Source organism: Pelmatolapia mariae, linkage group LG22, assembly GCF_036321145.2.
Source record: "Pelmatolapia mariae isolate MD_Pm_ZW linkage group LG22, Pm_UMD_F_2, whole genome shotgun sequence".
Classification (NCBI taxonomy): Eukaryota; Metazoa; Chordata; class Actinopteri; order Cichliformes; family Cichlidae; genus Pelmatolapia; species Pelmatolapia mariae.
This window is the reverse complement of record NC_086245.2, coordinates 31,533,905-31,550,885: the sequence shown is the minus strand read 5'-3', so window position 1 is coordinate 31,550,885 and position 16,981 is coordinate 31,533,905. Positions and strand designations below refer to the sequence as shown.

General features: G+C 42.5%; 1 protein-coding gene across 1 annotated transcript in view; it reads left to right on the top strand.

Annotated features, from left to right (window-relative positions):
* npr1a (natriuretic peptide receptor 1a) overlaps nucleotides 1-16,981 on the top strand; it is a 37,129-nt gene that overhangs the window by 8,765 nt on the left and 11,383 nt on the right. Inside the window, exons 3-6 of the mRNA XM_065471335.1 lie at nucleotides 3,416-3,606; nucleotides 3,703-3,816; nucleotides 3,927-4,092; nucleotides 14,512-14,606. Coding sequence (XP_065327407.1) covers nucleotides 3,416-3,606; nucleotides 3,703-3,816; nucleotides 3,927-4,092; nucleotides 14,512-14,606 — 566 coding nt within the window. The remainder of the gene's footprint in view (nucleotides 1-3,415; nucleotides 3,607-3,702; nucleotides 3,817-3,926; nucleotides 4,093-14,511; nucleotides 14,607-16,981) is intronic.

Below are 16,981 nucleotides of genomic sequence, written 5' to 3'. Positions count from 1 at the left end.
AATCCACTTTCCAGGAAACTGTTCATCTAGGAATGCTCAGACCTGGCACCCATAATGTGGTGGTGCACCATCTTGCTGGAAAAACTCAGGGAACGTGCCAGCTTCAGTGCATAAAGAGGGAAACACATCATCATGTAGCAATTTCAAATATCCAGTGGCCTTGAGGTTTCCATTGATGAAGAATGGACCCACTATCGTTGTACCCCATATACCACACCAAACCATCACTTTTGTTGTTCCAACAGTCTTGGAGGGATCCATCCAATGTGGGTTAGTGTCAGACCAATAGAGGTGGTTTTGTTTGTTAACTTCACCATTCACATAAAAGTTTGGCTCATCACTGAACAAAATCTTCTGTCTGAACTGAGGGTCCTGTTCCAATTTTTGTTTTGCCCATTCTGCAAATTCTGTGCGCCGATCTGGGTCATCCTCGTTGAGATGCTGCAGTATCTGGAGTTTGTAAGGGTGCCATTTGTGAGTAGCTAATATCCGCCGAAGGGATGTTCGATTAATGCCACTCTCCAGTGACATGCGGCGAGTGCTACGCTGTGGGCTCTTGCTGAATGAAGCTAGGACAGCCACTGATGTTTCTTCATTAGTGACAGTTTTCTTGCATCCATATTTTGGCAAATCCAACACTGAACCAGTTTCACGAAACTTAGCAAGCAGTTTGCTAACTGTAGCATGGGAGATGGGTGGTCTCGTAGGGTGTCTTGCATTGAAATCTACTGCAATGACCCGGTTACTGCGTTCACCAGATATCAACACAATTTCGATCCGCTCCTCACGTGTTAACCTCTTCGACATGTCAATGGCTGTGAACAAAGAGAAATAACTGTAAATAACTCATGAAAGAATAAAGTTACGTTAAAACCAAGCACACCATTATTTTTCTTGTGACATTACCAATAAGTTTGATGTGTCACATGACCCTCTTCCTATTGAAAAAACAAAAGTTGCATCCAAGATGGCCGACTTCTAAATGGCCACCATGGTCACCACCCATCTTGAGGAGTTTGCCCCCTCACATATACTAATGTGTACTAATGTCAAGTTACTTGAAAAAAGTAATCAGATACTAATTAATGATTACTTCCCCAAAAAAGTAATCCCATTACTTTACTGATTACTTATTTTCAAAAGTAATTAGTTACTTAGTTACTTTTTTAAAACACGATTTCCAACCTGAATAGGTGATAAAGCAATAGATCTTTCAGCCCAATTCGACTTTTTCTGCATAATCCATCATACAAAATGTAATCAAATGGAAAAGTCTCTTTTTAAAACTTGTTTTATTAGTTTTAATCTTTTAACTTTATGCATCAAGCAAAGATTTAATTAAATGCAACATTCTCTGACTGGAAGACATTTGTTTAACATTTATTTTTTTGTGTTTACACTCACTCTTTCAAATAGATGCAAGTAAAACACAGCAGAAAATAAATAAAATCAAAGACTAGTTGCTCTATTTTCACCTGTAAAGCAGGACTGGGTTAGGCGGAGGTTTGCCCTGGTGCAGGTGTGCCGCAGTGGTCAGTTGAAGACTCCGCGAGTTTCTCTGTGAATTTCCCATTACAGTCGTAGCGCACTCGGTGCTTGCTTGGAAGTTTAGGGGTTTTTTTAGCTGTAAAAAGAAGTTTTCTTCCCATGCACAACGGACGCTAATGTTTTTGTCACTTTTTATGGAATCAAACTCAAAGTAAGGTCAGTACTTCCAGCTTTAAACGCTGCACGCTCATACTCTCTCCCGCACTCGACATAGTATCCATTGTTGATCTGCACACAGCTGTTGTCACCAACGTCGCACTTGCTTACATCACTGTCATGAGACATTCTCGCAAAAAAATCACGGTTTTAGTAACGCAGTAACGCAGCGTTCCTTCGGGAAAGTAACGGTAATCTAATTACCGTTTTTGCAATAGTAATCCCTTACTTTACTCGTTACTTGAAAAAAGTAATCTGATTACAGTAACGCGTTACAAGTAACACGTTACTGCCCATCTCTGCTAATGTGCCACAAACAGGACTTTAATATCACCAACCATTCCCATGTTATTACGGTGTATCCATATAAATGGCCCACCCTGTAGAATCACCCCACAGGGTGCGCAGGAGGTGTGGACTAAGTTTGTGAATGCGATACCTTGAGAATTAAATCTTGGATGAGTTCACATCTCAGTGACCTCACCCTAAAGGTCAAGGGTCAGAGGTCAAGTTTTCTGAAAAACTCTTGTGAATGTGATAACTCGAGAATTGGGATGGGAATTGATAAGAATTTATTGATTCAGATTCCATTATCGATTCTTTTATCAATCATCTTATCTCATCTTATCTCATTGGCTCCATTTTGAGAGTCACCACCAGCAATAAAGAAATTAGGCTCATGCAAATTAATAGCATGCTGTGGATCAAATGTTTGTGCATGTTTGTTGAGGTTTTTCCCCTCTTTGATATGAGCAGTGTTGTTACTTAAAAAGGCCATTATTACTCATATTACACAGAACACCTTTCTTAAAAGTAATGCAGTATGTTACTTAATTACTCCCAGGAGAAAGTAATTTGTTATACTACTCGTTACATTACTTTCATGTTACTCTGTAAAATAGCTGAAACACTCATAATCACAATTTAACAATATAAACTTGAGAGGCTACAATCTCACACCGAACCAGCACAAAAACATGAAATGTGAACAGGTAGAAAGGGAGGCTGCAGCTCATCTTTTTTTTTTTTTTTTACATGTTGAAGTTAAGGGTCTGGCTGCTGGGGTCGGCATTCACTCTGGGTTGTTGGTGGGCTTAGCAATAGCATGCTGTCTGAGCAGATGCTTACAAAGAACCAACGTTATGTTAGCAGCATAATGCGGTTGTTTCTGTCATGCATGCAGAGATCCACTTTACCATTTATTCCATCCTTTTGTGCAAAAAAAATAAATGTGACTACGTCACTATTTTCCCTTTCTGACACCTGAACTGAAATCAGCTGATTGTAGTGTGAGTGCAAGAACAGATACGCAGGATCGATAGGCAGGCAAACTAACAGTTCCAAAGAATTGGACTACTGGGAACCAGTTTCCTACAAGAACCAGTTCTTGATTCTCAACCCTCGAGAAGGACATTTCTGGAGCATCAAACTTACAGCACAGGTGTGTGTACTATGAGACTGAGGGGTAGCACTGGTGGTTGCCATTACATTTATTTTTTTTTCATTAGAAAAATGGTCATTGATGAAAAGTATTGGTCATGGAAATTGAGAAGTCTTGTTGATGGGCTGGAATGGGGCTTTTGTTATCCAGGCTTCCACACAGGTCACACTATGAAGCACAAATCCAGTAATAAAGATTTACCTTCAAGCGTTGGCAGCTGTCACTGTTCCTTTCCTTTATGGAATAACATTGCTGCTTCTTCGTCTTCAGTTGTGTACATGTGCTGCTCCTGGGACATCTTCAGGACCTTGATGGTCCAATTCTGGAAGGAAGGGGTGGAGCTGGAGGACTATGTCTTCTTCTTCATTGATCTTTTTGCTGAGGGTCTGGACGGCAGCGCTCCCATCAGGCCCTGGTTCAGAGGAGACCAGGAGGACTATGCGGCTCGCAACGCTTTCAGGGTGAGACAAGATACTCTTTCATTGTTAAGTTTTAAAGGATGCTCACTGATGTAAAGTGATCCGGTCAATTGATTAGCTTGTTATTGATTTCATCAGAGTGTGAAAGTGCTGACGTATCTGCAGCCCCAGAATCCCGAATATCTTCAGTTTGTTAAAACTCTGAAAAAAGACGCAAAGGCGATGTTCAACTTCACCATCAGAGACTCTATGGTACAAATAACAATCCTTATTGATTAACTGAATCTGATATTTCAAATTTTTATTCAAATATGTGAGAGACTGATATTCATTTATAACAATCACATGCTTTGTCCCCTCAGTACAACCTGATTGCCGGAGGGTTCTACGACGGGGTGATACTGTACGCTCAGGCTCTGAACGAGACCCTGAATTTGCAGGGACCGGGACTGGGACCAATACTGGGACCAGTCCAGAGGCCCAGAGGAGATGAGGTGACCCGGAGGATGTGGAACAGGACGATCAAAGGTGAGGACAGATATTTGTCAGCGGGTGACTAATCAGAGCACAGCACTGGGCTGAAAATCACATGTGCACTACAAGTAACTGAGTAAAGTAGCACAGGTGTAGACTTCTCTAACTAACTGGAAAACCATGCGTGGCTCTCTGATTGGCTGCCTGTGTGTGATGCTGTTTTTATGGCGGAGTCATTGTTGGACTCAGAGTAGAGGTCATGGACACCCAGTACTGGGTCCCAGTAAAATCTCATTTTGGAGTTTTAATTAGGATTCATTTAGACTGAAGATTGGACATGAATAGGAATCCAATCAATCCTGTAGGAAAAAGCCGAAGACAGAAACATAGGAACACATCAGATCAAATGCAAGTGAAAAGAAACACAGACACTAAAGCTTTGGGTTTTATATTTGCCTTTATTGGATAGTGGCAGTGGAGATGGGCAGGAAAGTGGGGAGACACAGAGAGGATTGGATTCAAACCTGGTCCGCTGCTCTCCTTGCCATATGGTCACCTGCTCACCCACTGCACTAAACTGGCTAAACACAACTACACAACTTTCACACACCTCATCACCCTGTCAATGCCTTATGAGCTGTGGTTGGTGGATGCATGTTGCTAATGTCGACAATGACAACAGAAGTTGATTCAGGTCACTGAAGTCCAGCCTGAGGCTCCAGTGGTAGTTCAAGTTAAAACACTGCTGTCACAATGCGAGAGACAGGTTGCACCTGGACAGATGACCGGTCCGTCACAGGGCTGACACACAGAGACATTCACACCTGCAGTTGATCTAGAATCACCTCTTCTTCTAACATGCATGCGATTGGACCGTGGGGGGAACACCCGGAGTACCCAGAGAGAACCCCGCACACAGGAGACAAAACTCCATGCAGAGGAACACGGTGATCAGCTGGGTTTGAACATAGTCTGCAGTGCTGTGAAGCTGCACCACTCTCCCACCCTGCACAGCACTGTTATTTGCTTGTGTATAAATGATGTTAGAGAACGCCCACTAATTACACAGCATGATGCTGAGTGTGGAACCCATGGTAAAAATGCCGTGAATGTCCTGCATGGCAGAAGCTTCAGACTTATTGAGGGGGGCAAGCCGTATGGTATACATTGATCTAAAGTTTGTAAAAGTTTTTAGTTAAAAAGTGTTCACTGGCAGTTCATAAATCACACAGATAACACAGTTATCATGCTCCAGATGTAACTTGGTGCTCGCAGATTTAGGTATAGAGAAAGCGGGGCCTTTGAGTGCACAGATCAGGGACAGGGTCTCTTCAGTGTCATGCTGAACCATAATATGACATTAATCATAAGCTGGAAAATGAACACTTATCTAAGAATTTGCAGAGGGTAAAGCACGTTAATGTCCTGCTGTTCTTTTGTGCGCTTCTTCTTCTAAGCTTGTTAACAAAAACAATTTAAAAAAAAAAGATTTTCATATTATTCTCTAACATCTGAAAGATCTTAGTTGAGAGCTCATTTTAAGAAATGGAGCATTTTGATTGGGGTATTATTGACATCAATCAGGACAGGTGGCGTGGACACCAAAGATTTTGTGAATGTAATGACTTCAGAACAAGGTGACAAAATAATTTTGAAATTGGTATCATAGGTGCATCTATTAAAAATCTCAGAGGAGGTCAAATTCTGGTCACCTGAAGGCCAAAGGTCAACTTTCCTGAAAAATTTAGGATTTTTAAACTGATACCACAGATGCACCTACTGGGAGGAAGCCACCAGTATTTTTAACAGTCTGCAATGTGTCTTTCTTATTTTTGTATATATTGCTTTTGATTGTATATATTTCTCCTATTTGCTGTTTATTCCTGCTGTCTTCTATTTATATTTTATTCTGGCATAGTTGATTTGAAGCACTTACAATTTCGTTGTACCATGTACAGTGACAATAAAGGCCTATTCTATTCTATTCTATTCTATTCTATTCTATTCTATTCAAACAGAAGGACAGACTGGACAAAAGATAGCAGGGCAGACAGGAAGGAGAGGAGAAGACTACAAACATGATTGGGGGGGTGGTGTCCAGGTGTAGTAAACGAATGTCCACCACAGGATATAACAGCAGGACTCAGCTGGAGATGAGCGCTAATCTGATCTGTGTGTGTATATTTGTGTGTATGAGAGAGAGTGTAGTTGGTCATGTATAATAAAGTTTCATAATGCATAAGAAGTGAGGATGAAAGGCTTCACAGACCTGGCCAACCTGTTCATCTGCAGTCAGTGTTGGAAAGGTTACTTTTAAAATGTATTGCACTACAGATTACAGAATACATGCCCCAAAATGAATTTTTGTAACATATTCTGTTACGTTACTCAACGAGAGTAACGTATTCTGAATACTTTGGATTACTTCATATATTGCCATGCTTTTTCACAACTACATGAATGTACTATTGCTGTGTGATTTTATTACTATTACTGAAGGTTACCCGCCATACCAATAGCAACTAGATTTTAAGTCTTAATATAAAATGAGTAACAGTAGGTGGACATTAGGTAAGGCTGCACTTTTTGCAGCAATCTTGTATAGAAAACTGTTCTGCGCGTATATAAAACAGAACCACGGCTCCGAACCGTAGTAAAGGGGCCTCTGGCTAATACGTCGGGTTCCGTGTCGGGCTCGTAGCCGAAAACTAGCTTTACTTTGTTGTCTGGGTCGACTGCTAGTGAGAGATAAAGAGAGGCGTTGAAAGACTGCTCCAACGGAACTTATTGTTTCGGAGAAAAACACGAACATAGTGTACAGCCGAGTCTTAATAGCTTACTTACAACTGGGCTCGTCAGGCACTCTTTTTGGCTGCAGTGGTTATTATTATATTTACATGCTTCCATCTCCCGTTTCTGCTCGGTGACAGCTCGTACTTTTCCACTCTCCTTTTTCTCCCTCCCTCGCGCTCACAGAAACACAACTGGTATGGCAGTCCATTCTCCCTGCAGCACGGACTACACTGCCCATGAGGCAACATTCTTTAGGGCCTGTAACACTCTCTTATTGCCTACATATTAAATCATTTTAAAAAATATTTCCTCACGTCATTATGAGACGCAAGATTGAGACACAGACATTAGAGCCTCTTAATGTGTGTTTTGTTTGGGTTTCCCCCAGCGTGGAATTACCAAAAATAGAGAGGGGACAGCCTAACATATGAAACAGGAAAAGACCGCCGTGTAATCCATTTATTTCAGCAAAGTAACTGTATTCTGAATACCACCTTATTAAACGGTAACTGTAACGGAATGCAGTTACTCCTATTTTGTATTTTAAATACGTAATGGCGGTACATGTATTCCGTTACTCCCCAACACTGTCTGCAGCTGTGAGTCAGATGTGGAGCACAGTGTGAACCTGCTGACTGGTACAGACAACGCTACACGTGAATCTCTCAGGGTGACTTTTTTAAGCAAGCAAACATGGTAGCAGGAAAAATTTCCACCTGGTTTATCATTCATTTACAGCACACACCGAACATGACATTGATTTTAAAAAAATTACATAAAAACAATAAAACTACTTAAAGGAACACAGCAGATTAGCACTTCATCAGCTAACATGGTTAGATCCTATTTTAATATACAGTGTGAACACACTGATCTCCAGTGTTCTCTTTCCATGTCACTGGTGCACTCTGACCCAAAACCACACACACACACACACACGTTGGTCCATGTGCAGCGTAAACTCTCCAGAGGGGACTGGGTTACCATCCTGTGGTGCCAATTGGTGTGGATCAGGGAAGGACATCCATTGATGGTCCAGCCAGTTTAGGATCAAGCTTTCATGTCCCATAATGACTCGGCTGTCAGAGCGTCCACCACTTACAGTAATCTGATATTAGTTTGATATGCTCACTCCCATGACCTCGGTGACCTCTGAACTCTCAGGAAACTGTGATCATATGACTGAAAGTCATGTTAAATGAACAAGTTTTATTGAACTGCCTGACACCACCAGCCGCAGCTAGCCCCTCTCACACAGACTGCATCAATAATGTTACAGATGGTTGGATAGTGCCAAAAAAAATGATACTTGAACTAAACCAAACCTAGAGCAGTGTCACTGGTCATCTGAACGAGCCAGCGGCTTGCTTATTGGTCCATCTCTGCAGATTAAGTGTTCTGGTCCTGGGTTTTGTGATCTGGGGTTTTCCCGTGAGCTCAGATTCTGATTTCGAGTTCATTGTTGTTTTTGTGTCGTTGTGATGTTTCCTTTTGTCTCATTCCTGTGTTTGTGCTTTCATCCTCCAGGTAAGATACTGAACCTCAAGTTGTTCTCTGATGCATTTATGGAGTGTGAATGTCAGATAGAAAACACTTGTGCTTACGTGAATGAGGCGTGCTGTTTAAAGAGCTCTCAGTGCTCAGTTAGAGTAGAAATGTGTTTTATAAGAACTGGTCCATTTAGCTCGTTTCAAAAACCCTCTGTTCTCAGAATATATGGTCCTGTCTTCCTCTTCCTCTGTCTGTCGTTCTACTTGTTTTCCTGTTCCTCTTCTGTGATTTTTGTTGCCTTTTGATGTGTTCACCTGTTGTTTCATCTGCTGAATTTATCAGTTTTTTCATAAAGTTTCCATATCTGTTTTACTCCGTAGTTTGGTCTGCTTGAACTTGGTCTTGACACTAAGTTTTTTGTTGCTGCAGCACCTCTTCAGCACTAACGTCTGCAGAAACAGTAAACAGTGTTTTGCATGGATTGTATAGCAGTGGACTGCATGTGAAATGGAGAGTTTTACTGTTGGAGGGAGTAGAATTAAATATTTTTCTATGCATTTCCTAATTGCCACGAAGAACCAGTTGGGTCAGTCCTGAAAATTAGTCTAAACTGGGATAAATTACAGCTGCATTCTCAAAATGGACCAGCTCGAGCCTGGTTTCCTCACAGTGCTATTTCTGTTGTAGTATTTTTGTAACCCTGTTTCCAAAAGACTTGGCCAACTGCTAAAAACAATGTAATCATTTACACTCTGTCAGGTCTCAAATTTAATTGAAACAAGTCCAAATACTTATTATGTTGAATTTTAATAAAAGACGGAAAGTTTTAATGCCAAAAGCAAAATAAAAAAATCTGAAGGAAGATCTAACAAACTTAATCAACGACATGACTCGGTGTAAAAAGATGCCCCCAGAGATGCAGAGAGTTTCAGAAGATGTTGAGAGGTTCTACACTCTAAAAGGTTGTGTGAGCATATAAAACAGTTTAATGGTTTAACCTCCTAGGACCTGGCGTCCACATATGTGGACATCACGTTTTCGGTTGTCGAGACCAAAATGCTAAACTTTGCTCTACAAGGGCCCGATATCCACTTACGAGGACATTATACTGCCACTGTTCTGTCAAAATTTTAAGCGAATGTCCTCATATGTGAATCTCCTTTTCTCAGAAACAAAAATCAGGTAAAAAAAAAAAATCATGTAATTCTTTAGGACCTGATGAATGTAAAAACAATCAGCCCAAATAGCAAAAAGAAATTAAAAAATGTATGCCATGAAAGAGTTTGGGTTTTAGGAGGTTAAGCAGAACCTTGACTGGCATAACATGACAAAGATTGGGAGAAATGTGAGCACACAGAGAGCACCCTTAGACCTGATTCTTTGGTCGAAGTCAGTACATCCACACAGGAAGCCCAGACTCTTTCATGCAAAGAACACGAAACAGTGGGAAGGAAAAACTCCCTTTTAACAGGCAGAAACCAGAAGACAGGACAAGACATGCTGTGGAAGACAGCCAGAGACTGATTAATAACTAATGATTAAATGCAGAGAGGTGTATAAAAACACAGTGAGTGGAAAAAGGTGACTGACGTAGACACACAGGGGAAGGCACCAGCAGCATAACTAATGGGTCACGTGATCCAACCATAACAATATGCTTTATCAAAAAGAAAAGTTTTAATCTGACTTCAAGACAATAAAAATCCCTCGCTTTACTCTGCAACAGTCTGTCTCTTCAGAGAGGTAAAGATGAGCTGATACAGCTCAGAGAGAAACGAGCTAAACTTCGGCCATGTGCTGTTTTCAGTTACAAGTCAAAGTCTCTCTATTTGTCTCCCTTGGGAGATATTTTTTTCAGTTACACCACACAGACCCTTTGCACTCCTCCACACAATCACAAAAATGATACATATATACATAGAATAATAAAAACATTAAAAAGATTGTTCAGAGTAAGTAAATAAATAAATCAAAATAAAAACACTTATCCCCCCCCCCAAAAAAAAAAAACAAAACAAAACACAAAAAAAAACCCCAGTGGAATCCAACACATACATCTGTAACCACAGGATAAACATTTTTTAAGGAACTAAACGGCCAAATCTGGGTGGTGTTTTATTTTTCTGGGCCTGTTAATCTCGTGCTTTGTGTGGACTATAAATAATGTGTAAGGATCACCATCTGCTTTATTAATGTTTGGAATGAGCATTTTTGGAAACAGGGCTGTACATTAGAAACAGATATGTCCTTATATTTATCACGTATATGTCAACCAGCACTAATATAATCAAAACCAGAGTCAGACTCAGGACCGGGACGCCCAGGTCCCACTGTGATTTCGTTGTGTGTTTCTTCAGTGTGTATGCGAGTGTGTTGATGGTGCTGATAAACAGGCTGCTCTGTGTGCTCTTTATTAGATTGAACAGCTTTTATCCACAACATACACTGAAACACCGTCAGCGGCCATCAATCAGTGGGCATTTGCGTCAGAGGTGTGTGAGATGGTGGATGGGGGTACAGGAGAAGGGGAGGGGAAATGAGGGGGTGGTAGTAAACAATCCTAATAGATGAAAGGAGGACAACAGTAGAAATGAATGTAAACCTTTAACAAAAAGCAAACCTTCACCAAGCCTATGTAGTGTTTGCTGTTAAAAGAATAATATTGTATTTTCTATATATTCGATTAATTTTTTTTCTCTTGAAAGACACTTCAAGAGGTTTGTAGTGCAGTAAGTGCAGTCTTTTGATACTTGCTGGCTGGAATTCATTTTAATTTAACTGACTTCATTTTGACTACAGATATAATATTATTATTTTTTATTTATGCGCATATAGTACATGTAACATTCATTTCATTGTTTAATAAAATTCTTCCAAACGTTTAGTAAAAAATATCAAGTTGAAAAGAGGTTTTTGATCTCAAATTTGTTTTCCAGAAACTGATACTTCTGTACATTGTACCTTGAGTTTAGCCTTTACGTTAGGGCAGCAGGGAAGCCCAGACCTCTTCGTCGCCACCCCTTCCTCCTGGGAAACATTGAGCCTTTCTCAGGCCAGCCTAGATGTAATCTCTCCAGCATGTCCCAGGTCTATGCTGGCGCCTCCTTATGGCAGGACATTTCTGCCTACAACACCTTGTCCTGGAGATGCCTGTCTCAGCTGGCTCCTTTCAATGTGGAGGAGCAGCACCCGTAGTCCCTCCTGAATGACTGAATTCTTCACTCTGTACCGAGGGAGAACCCTTCCACCCCACAGAAAGCTAGTTTCCGCCGTTTTGATCCGTGATCTCATTCTAATAATAATGTTAAGAAAAACATCAAGCCGAGATTAACGGAGTTTTGGTGTTTCTCACCAACAAATTTTCATCTGGTTGCAGATGGCTGCATAACATTAAGATACAACAGTTTACTGGCATTCAGCATCAAAGAAAATGTAAACAATTAGATTAAACGACTAGTATGTCTGGTACCGACTAGTAACAGTAGCAACTATTAGTTGACTAGTTGCGCATAACCCTAATAGTTATCAGTTATCGTTAACCATCACTTTTCAAAGAGCACTGAAACATCTAGGAATAGTAAGAACTACCCGAGGACTACATGAGGACTTTTCATGGACTACAGCTCACCATAATTCCAGACATCCTTACCAACAAACTGGACCACCTCTATATCCCCCTGTCCTTTTTTTGCGCTGGTGCTCACAAAATACCTTGAAGCTGAATATCCCAAAGAAGTCATAATGGGCTCAAGGAGGATCAGACAGGTCTACTCCCCTCTCATTATAAATGAAGAACGGGTGGAATCTTTCTCACCTTCAGGTTTCTGGGCACCCACATCTCCGCCGATTTCACCTGGACCCACAACACCAACACCCTGGTAAAGAAGGCCCAACAGCAACTGCACTTCATCTGTGTCCTGAGGAAGAAAAAGCTGGACCAGAAACTGCTGCTAGCCTAGCACGCCTCACTGGAGAGCGTGCTCGCCTGATGCCTGGGTGTTTGGTATGCTTGGGCCACTACTGAGAACAGTAAGGCTGCGCAGAAGGTAATGAACACCGCTCAAAAAAATCATTGGCTACCTTCTGCCACCCCTGGAGGTCATCGCCAGATCCTCCTGTCTCAGAAAAACCAGGGCCACGATGGCTTGCCTTGCATCCCACCCACCACATGTTTGACCTGCTGCCCTCTGGTTGGTGCTTCAGGTCATTCAGGTCCCACACCTCCAGACTTAAAAACAGCGTATTCCCCTGGGCTGTTCAGACTGTCAACAAACACTATCCCCCACATTACACCCCTGCCCACCCACCTCACCAATCGGAGCCTTCATCTGAGTAACCATCACCACTCAGACCACTCGCACATGGACTCTTTTCAGACCAAGTAATTTGCATCATTGCACTGCCTTTTGCAATTTCTTCTGTAATGTGTGCCTTTTGTGTATAGCCCTCATGATTGTATGTATTTAAGCTGTTTGCTATTTATTCCTGCTGTATACTATTCATATTTTACTCCAGCACGGTTGATGTGGAGCACCCACAATTTCATTGTACATTTTCAATGACAATAAAGGGCTATTCTATCCTGCCTCCTGTGTTCCTTGTATCTTGTTAAGTCCTCTTTGCTGCATGAAATAGCCCCTTTTAGTTACTTCCTGTTTTATTTTGTTTGTCTCTTGTCTCATGTGTTGTATTTAGTTGGATTTTCTGTTTGGAGTTTCCATTGTGCAGTTTATAAGTTCTAAGGCTTTTTGTCAATTGTGAACCAAGAAAACATTAAATTAACCTTCCTCATGTTTGCAGACGGAAAGACATAAAAGCACTCAAAGGTGCTCACGATTACATCTCAGTGAGTTTATTCACATTTCTTTAAATTTCAGAGCATTTCACCATAACGCGCCCACTAAAGGACAGTCTCAGGTAACTGAGCTTTGCCAAAATGCAGCGAGTATGAGGGAATTCTGATGGAAATTTGTTGTGTCTCAGTTACTCATTAAATGAGGCTGTGCTGGAGTCTAGCTTCACTGTGTTTAACTTTGTTGTGCTTCACTAGAAGCATTGTTGTTTCTAGCTAATCAGAAAATATTCAGTTATTACAAAACTGTTGACTAAAAGAAAAAAAAGTTGACAATGACATTTATTTACAATACTCTCTTCTCTCTGCTTGGTGGTATTACAAACAGGGTGGAGAACCACAGGGCTTTAAATGAGGAACCATTTCAGCTGAAAACCCTCATTTGTCCCTCCATGTCCATACAGAACAGTGGGGTGGGGCAGGCTGCAGTAACCATGACGATACCACTGTAAAACCAGAAAATCTGACAGCTTTTATTTGATAAAGGTTGGTCGGTCGGCTGATTCTTTGAGGTCCCTCCCCCCTCGAGCTTGTATATTGCTGTTGTTTGCTGTGACACAGTGTCTCCATTCCTGATAATGGTCAGGAAGAAAACAAGCTCCTGTTTCACTGATTCCTTAAATTGAAGGTGAACCCGAGTTTAAATCCTGCAGGCTGTTGAGCTGTATGCAGTTTAATTGGCTCAGAGACTTCACTAGCCACGAGCTGCGTCACTAGCCATGAGCCCGAGGAGGCCATGCTTCAATGTGCAGATTGATTTCCACACAATTGTGTGCATTTATACATATTACTACAGGCATAATAGAAAGTGACAGATGTTTGACTGACTGAGGAGTTGTGATTTAAGCAGCCAAAATCAGTGTGGAGAATTATTCCTGTAAATAAGCCACTCTGTCAGTGATCATTCCACCTTTTTTTTTTTTTTTAATTGTTGTTGGTGTTTGTCAAGGGATCTGAGAAGACTGCAGAGTGGTCGCAGTATTTTTCCATGTTGGAGCAGAAATGTGAGAATTACATCACCAACCCGTCAGGCTGCAGTTCACATTTGTGTTTGTCTAAGCTTGACCTTTGACCTTTTGGGTATGCGAGTTAAAGACTTCCATCATTCAGGGTGCCAATAAAATATGTCAAATAAATAAATTTGAATGTGAAAGAAAACATTTCTCAGAACATGGTAAAAAAGATTAACATGACCTCACGTCAGTTCAAACTGTGCCCGAGCTGATTGAAAATATTTCCCCATCGCTGCAAAGCAAACACTCAGAAATAACAGAGAAAAGAGCCAGTGTTCTCCAAGATCACAAACAGATAACATCTGCTCTGTGGCGTCTCTGCAGGCGTGATGGGCCCTGTGGAGATGGACGAGTTCGGGGACAGAGAGATGGACTTCGCTGTGTGGGACATGACCGATGTTGAGTCTGGAGAATTTCAGGTAAGACTATTGATGTCATCATTGTCATGTAACACCTTAGAGGTACGATAAAGGCTGCAGAGCTACCGTAAAACCGACTGGAGTAAAGTTCAGTGTGTCAGGGGAGAACGTAACGTTACACCCTGTACAAGAAGGAGTCTATGACCCATCTGTGCTGCAGCACCCCCTAATGTGCAAACTGTTAATTCCCAAACTAACTGTCTATCATACAGGTGCAGCTCCCAGTTTTATCAACAGCTTAGAAATGACACCTTTCTACCTGCTGCTTAGAGTTTGATTGGAGAGTGATGGTGATTGTAAATCTAAGGGTCCTCCTCAAGAAAATATAGCAAACTTTTATTGTAATTACTGCAGTTATACATAATGTAGCAATACAAGATGGCCAAGTCCCAAAACAGTCATTCGGGGAGCCCGCCACAGGTCCAGCAGCGGTGACGTAGCAGTTCAGGAGGCAGACCACAATTCCAGTGGTGGCGACGGAACATGTGAGGTGGCCGACCACGAATCCAGCGGCAGTGACGAAACAGTTCTGGTGGCCAACCAGGGGAGCAGCGACAGTGTGGCATAGCAAGTGACCAACGAGGTGCTGGCCCTGCGAGACGTGGCTCAGTAGACGCATTATTTGTACGCAGTGCAGGACGCGGCTTGGCCAGATGTGGACATGCAGGCTGCAACATTGTGCTGAACTGCGGCTCAGACTGAGAAGGTCTCACCGGCGCGCTGACTTCTGGCTTGGGCTGAGATGTGGCTGGACCAGATAGCGTGACGACCTCTGTCTGAGAAGCGGCTGGGGCTGTGCAGGGCTTACACCAAGCTCTGGTTACTCTGGCTGGAGCTGTGCGGGGCTCACAGCTTGGTGCAACTTGGGCTCGGGTGAAGTGGGTTCTCGTAGTAAATGGTAAATAAACTGGTTCTTATATAGCGCTTTTCTACTCAATCTGAGCACTCGAAGCACTTTACACAACTTGTACATTCACCCAAGCACTGTTTTTCTACGCTGTTTCTAAGTGCAAGGGAGAAACCTCTGGCTGAGACAGCTAACTGGCGGTGCACGTGGCACACAGCCGGCTCATGATGTGGCAATGTGGTGTCCATAGCCGACTAGGTAAGCTCACCTGAGCTTCCAGCAGATGATGGAGGAATGGGTGCTGGCACCCGCTAAACCCAAGCCGCTCCCACCTGAGGGACTGGTACAGGTGCAAGGAAAGGGCGGAGCACTGCTGCCCTGAGAGCAGGAACAGAAATAAGCAGAGGAGACGACTCAGGAGTTTCCATGGGTGATGCTGCGGTCTCAAAACCTGACGAACGGGTAGCAAAACAGTCCTAAGAGGTAGCAAAACAGTCCTTAGAGACAACGGACTCTTAACACGAAGAGTTGGGCTAATTTTTGATGGTTCATGAACAGAGAATGCAGTGACATATTGAGGGTTGAGAGTAGTTGCCTTAGGGGCAGCCATACCACTGTTTACCTCCTGAGAAACACTCTTGTTCTTATGCACCGACCTCAGCTCAGACTCAGGAACTAAACATGTTTCTTTACCATTCCCTCCTGAGAATTTGCCCTTATTTCCGGGCTCAGACACAAACCTCTCCCCCTTGAACGAAAACACAGATTTGGATTTGGATTTATTAACTGGCAAAACAGTTTGAATATGGGCAGACTCGTGTGTAGCGGCCTCACAACAAAGCACTGTTTCTGTGACACCACAATGACCCGGCTTTGAACACTGGCCCCGGAAACAAACACCACAGCTGACTTGGAAGAAACAGTAACTAACCTCGAGTCCTTTGTGACAGAATTCACCAAAATGACTGAGTCCATTTTACTCACTGCTGAGTCCAGGGTTGCCAACCCGATGTCAGCTGACCCTGATGCAGCCACAGCAACAAGCTGGGATGTGGTGCGATGACAGCGATGGCTCTGTCTCCCCAGCAAAGGAGGGACAGAAGGCGCTATGACAACTGACGAAGGGGAACCCCTCCACTGCTGAGCAAACTAAGTGGCAAGGGTCTCCAGAAGAGAGGCAGAACTCTCTCCCACTGAGCTGCCCATGCCCAAGAGCTCGAATTGAAGAGTCGCTCTAAGATGGGTTATAATGCGTGCCGGTTTGCTAGTGTCAGGACAACCAAGGGGAAAGATTTTGGTTGACAGGAAGTCATCCCCCCCCCCAAAAAAAAAAAAAAAAAAACAACAACTTGTAAATGTCTCAGGGACTGATCCGTGGCATGGTTGATCTACCATAATCATGGAGCTGAGCGAGCATCTCCTCCTCCGAGGCAAAACTACTTGGCCACTGGGCCCATTTCTGGCGGGATCTTTCTGTCAGAGTTTGGCACAAGGAGGACCCAAATGCAGGACATTCTGTATGAAGACG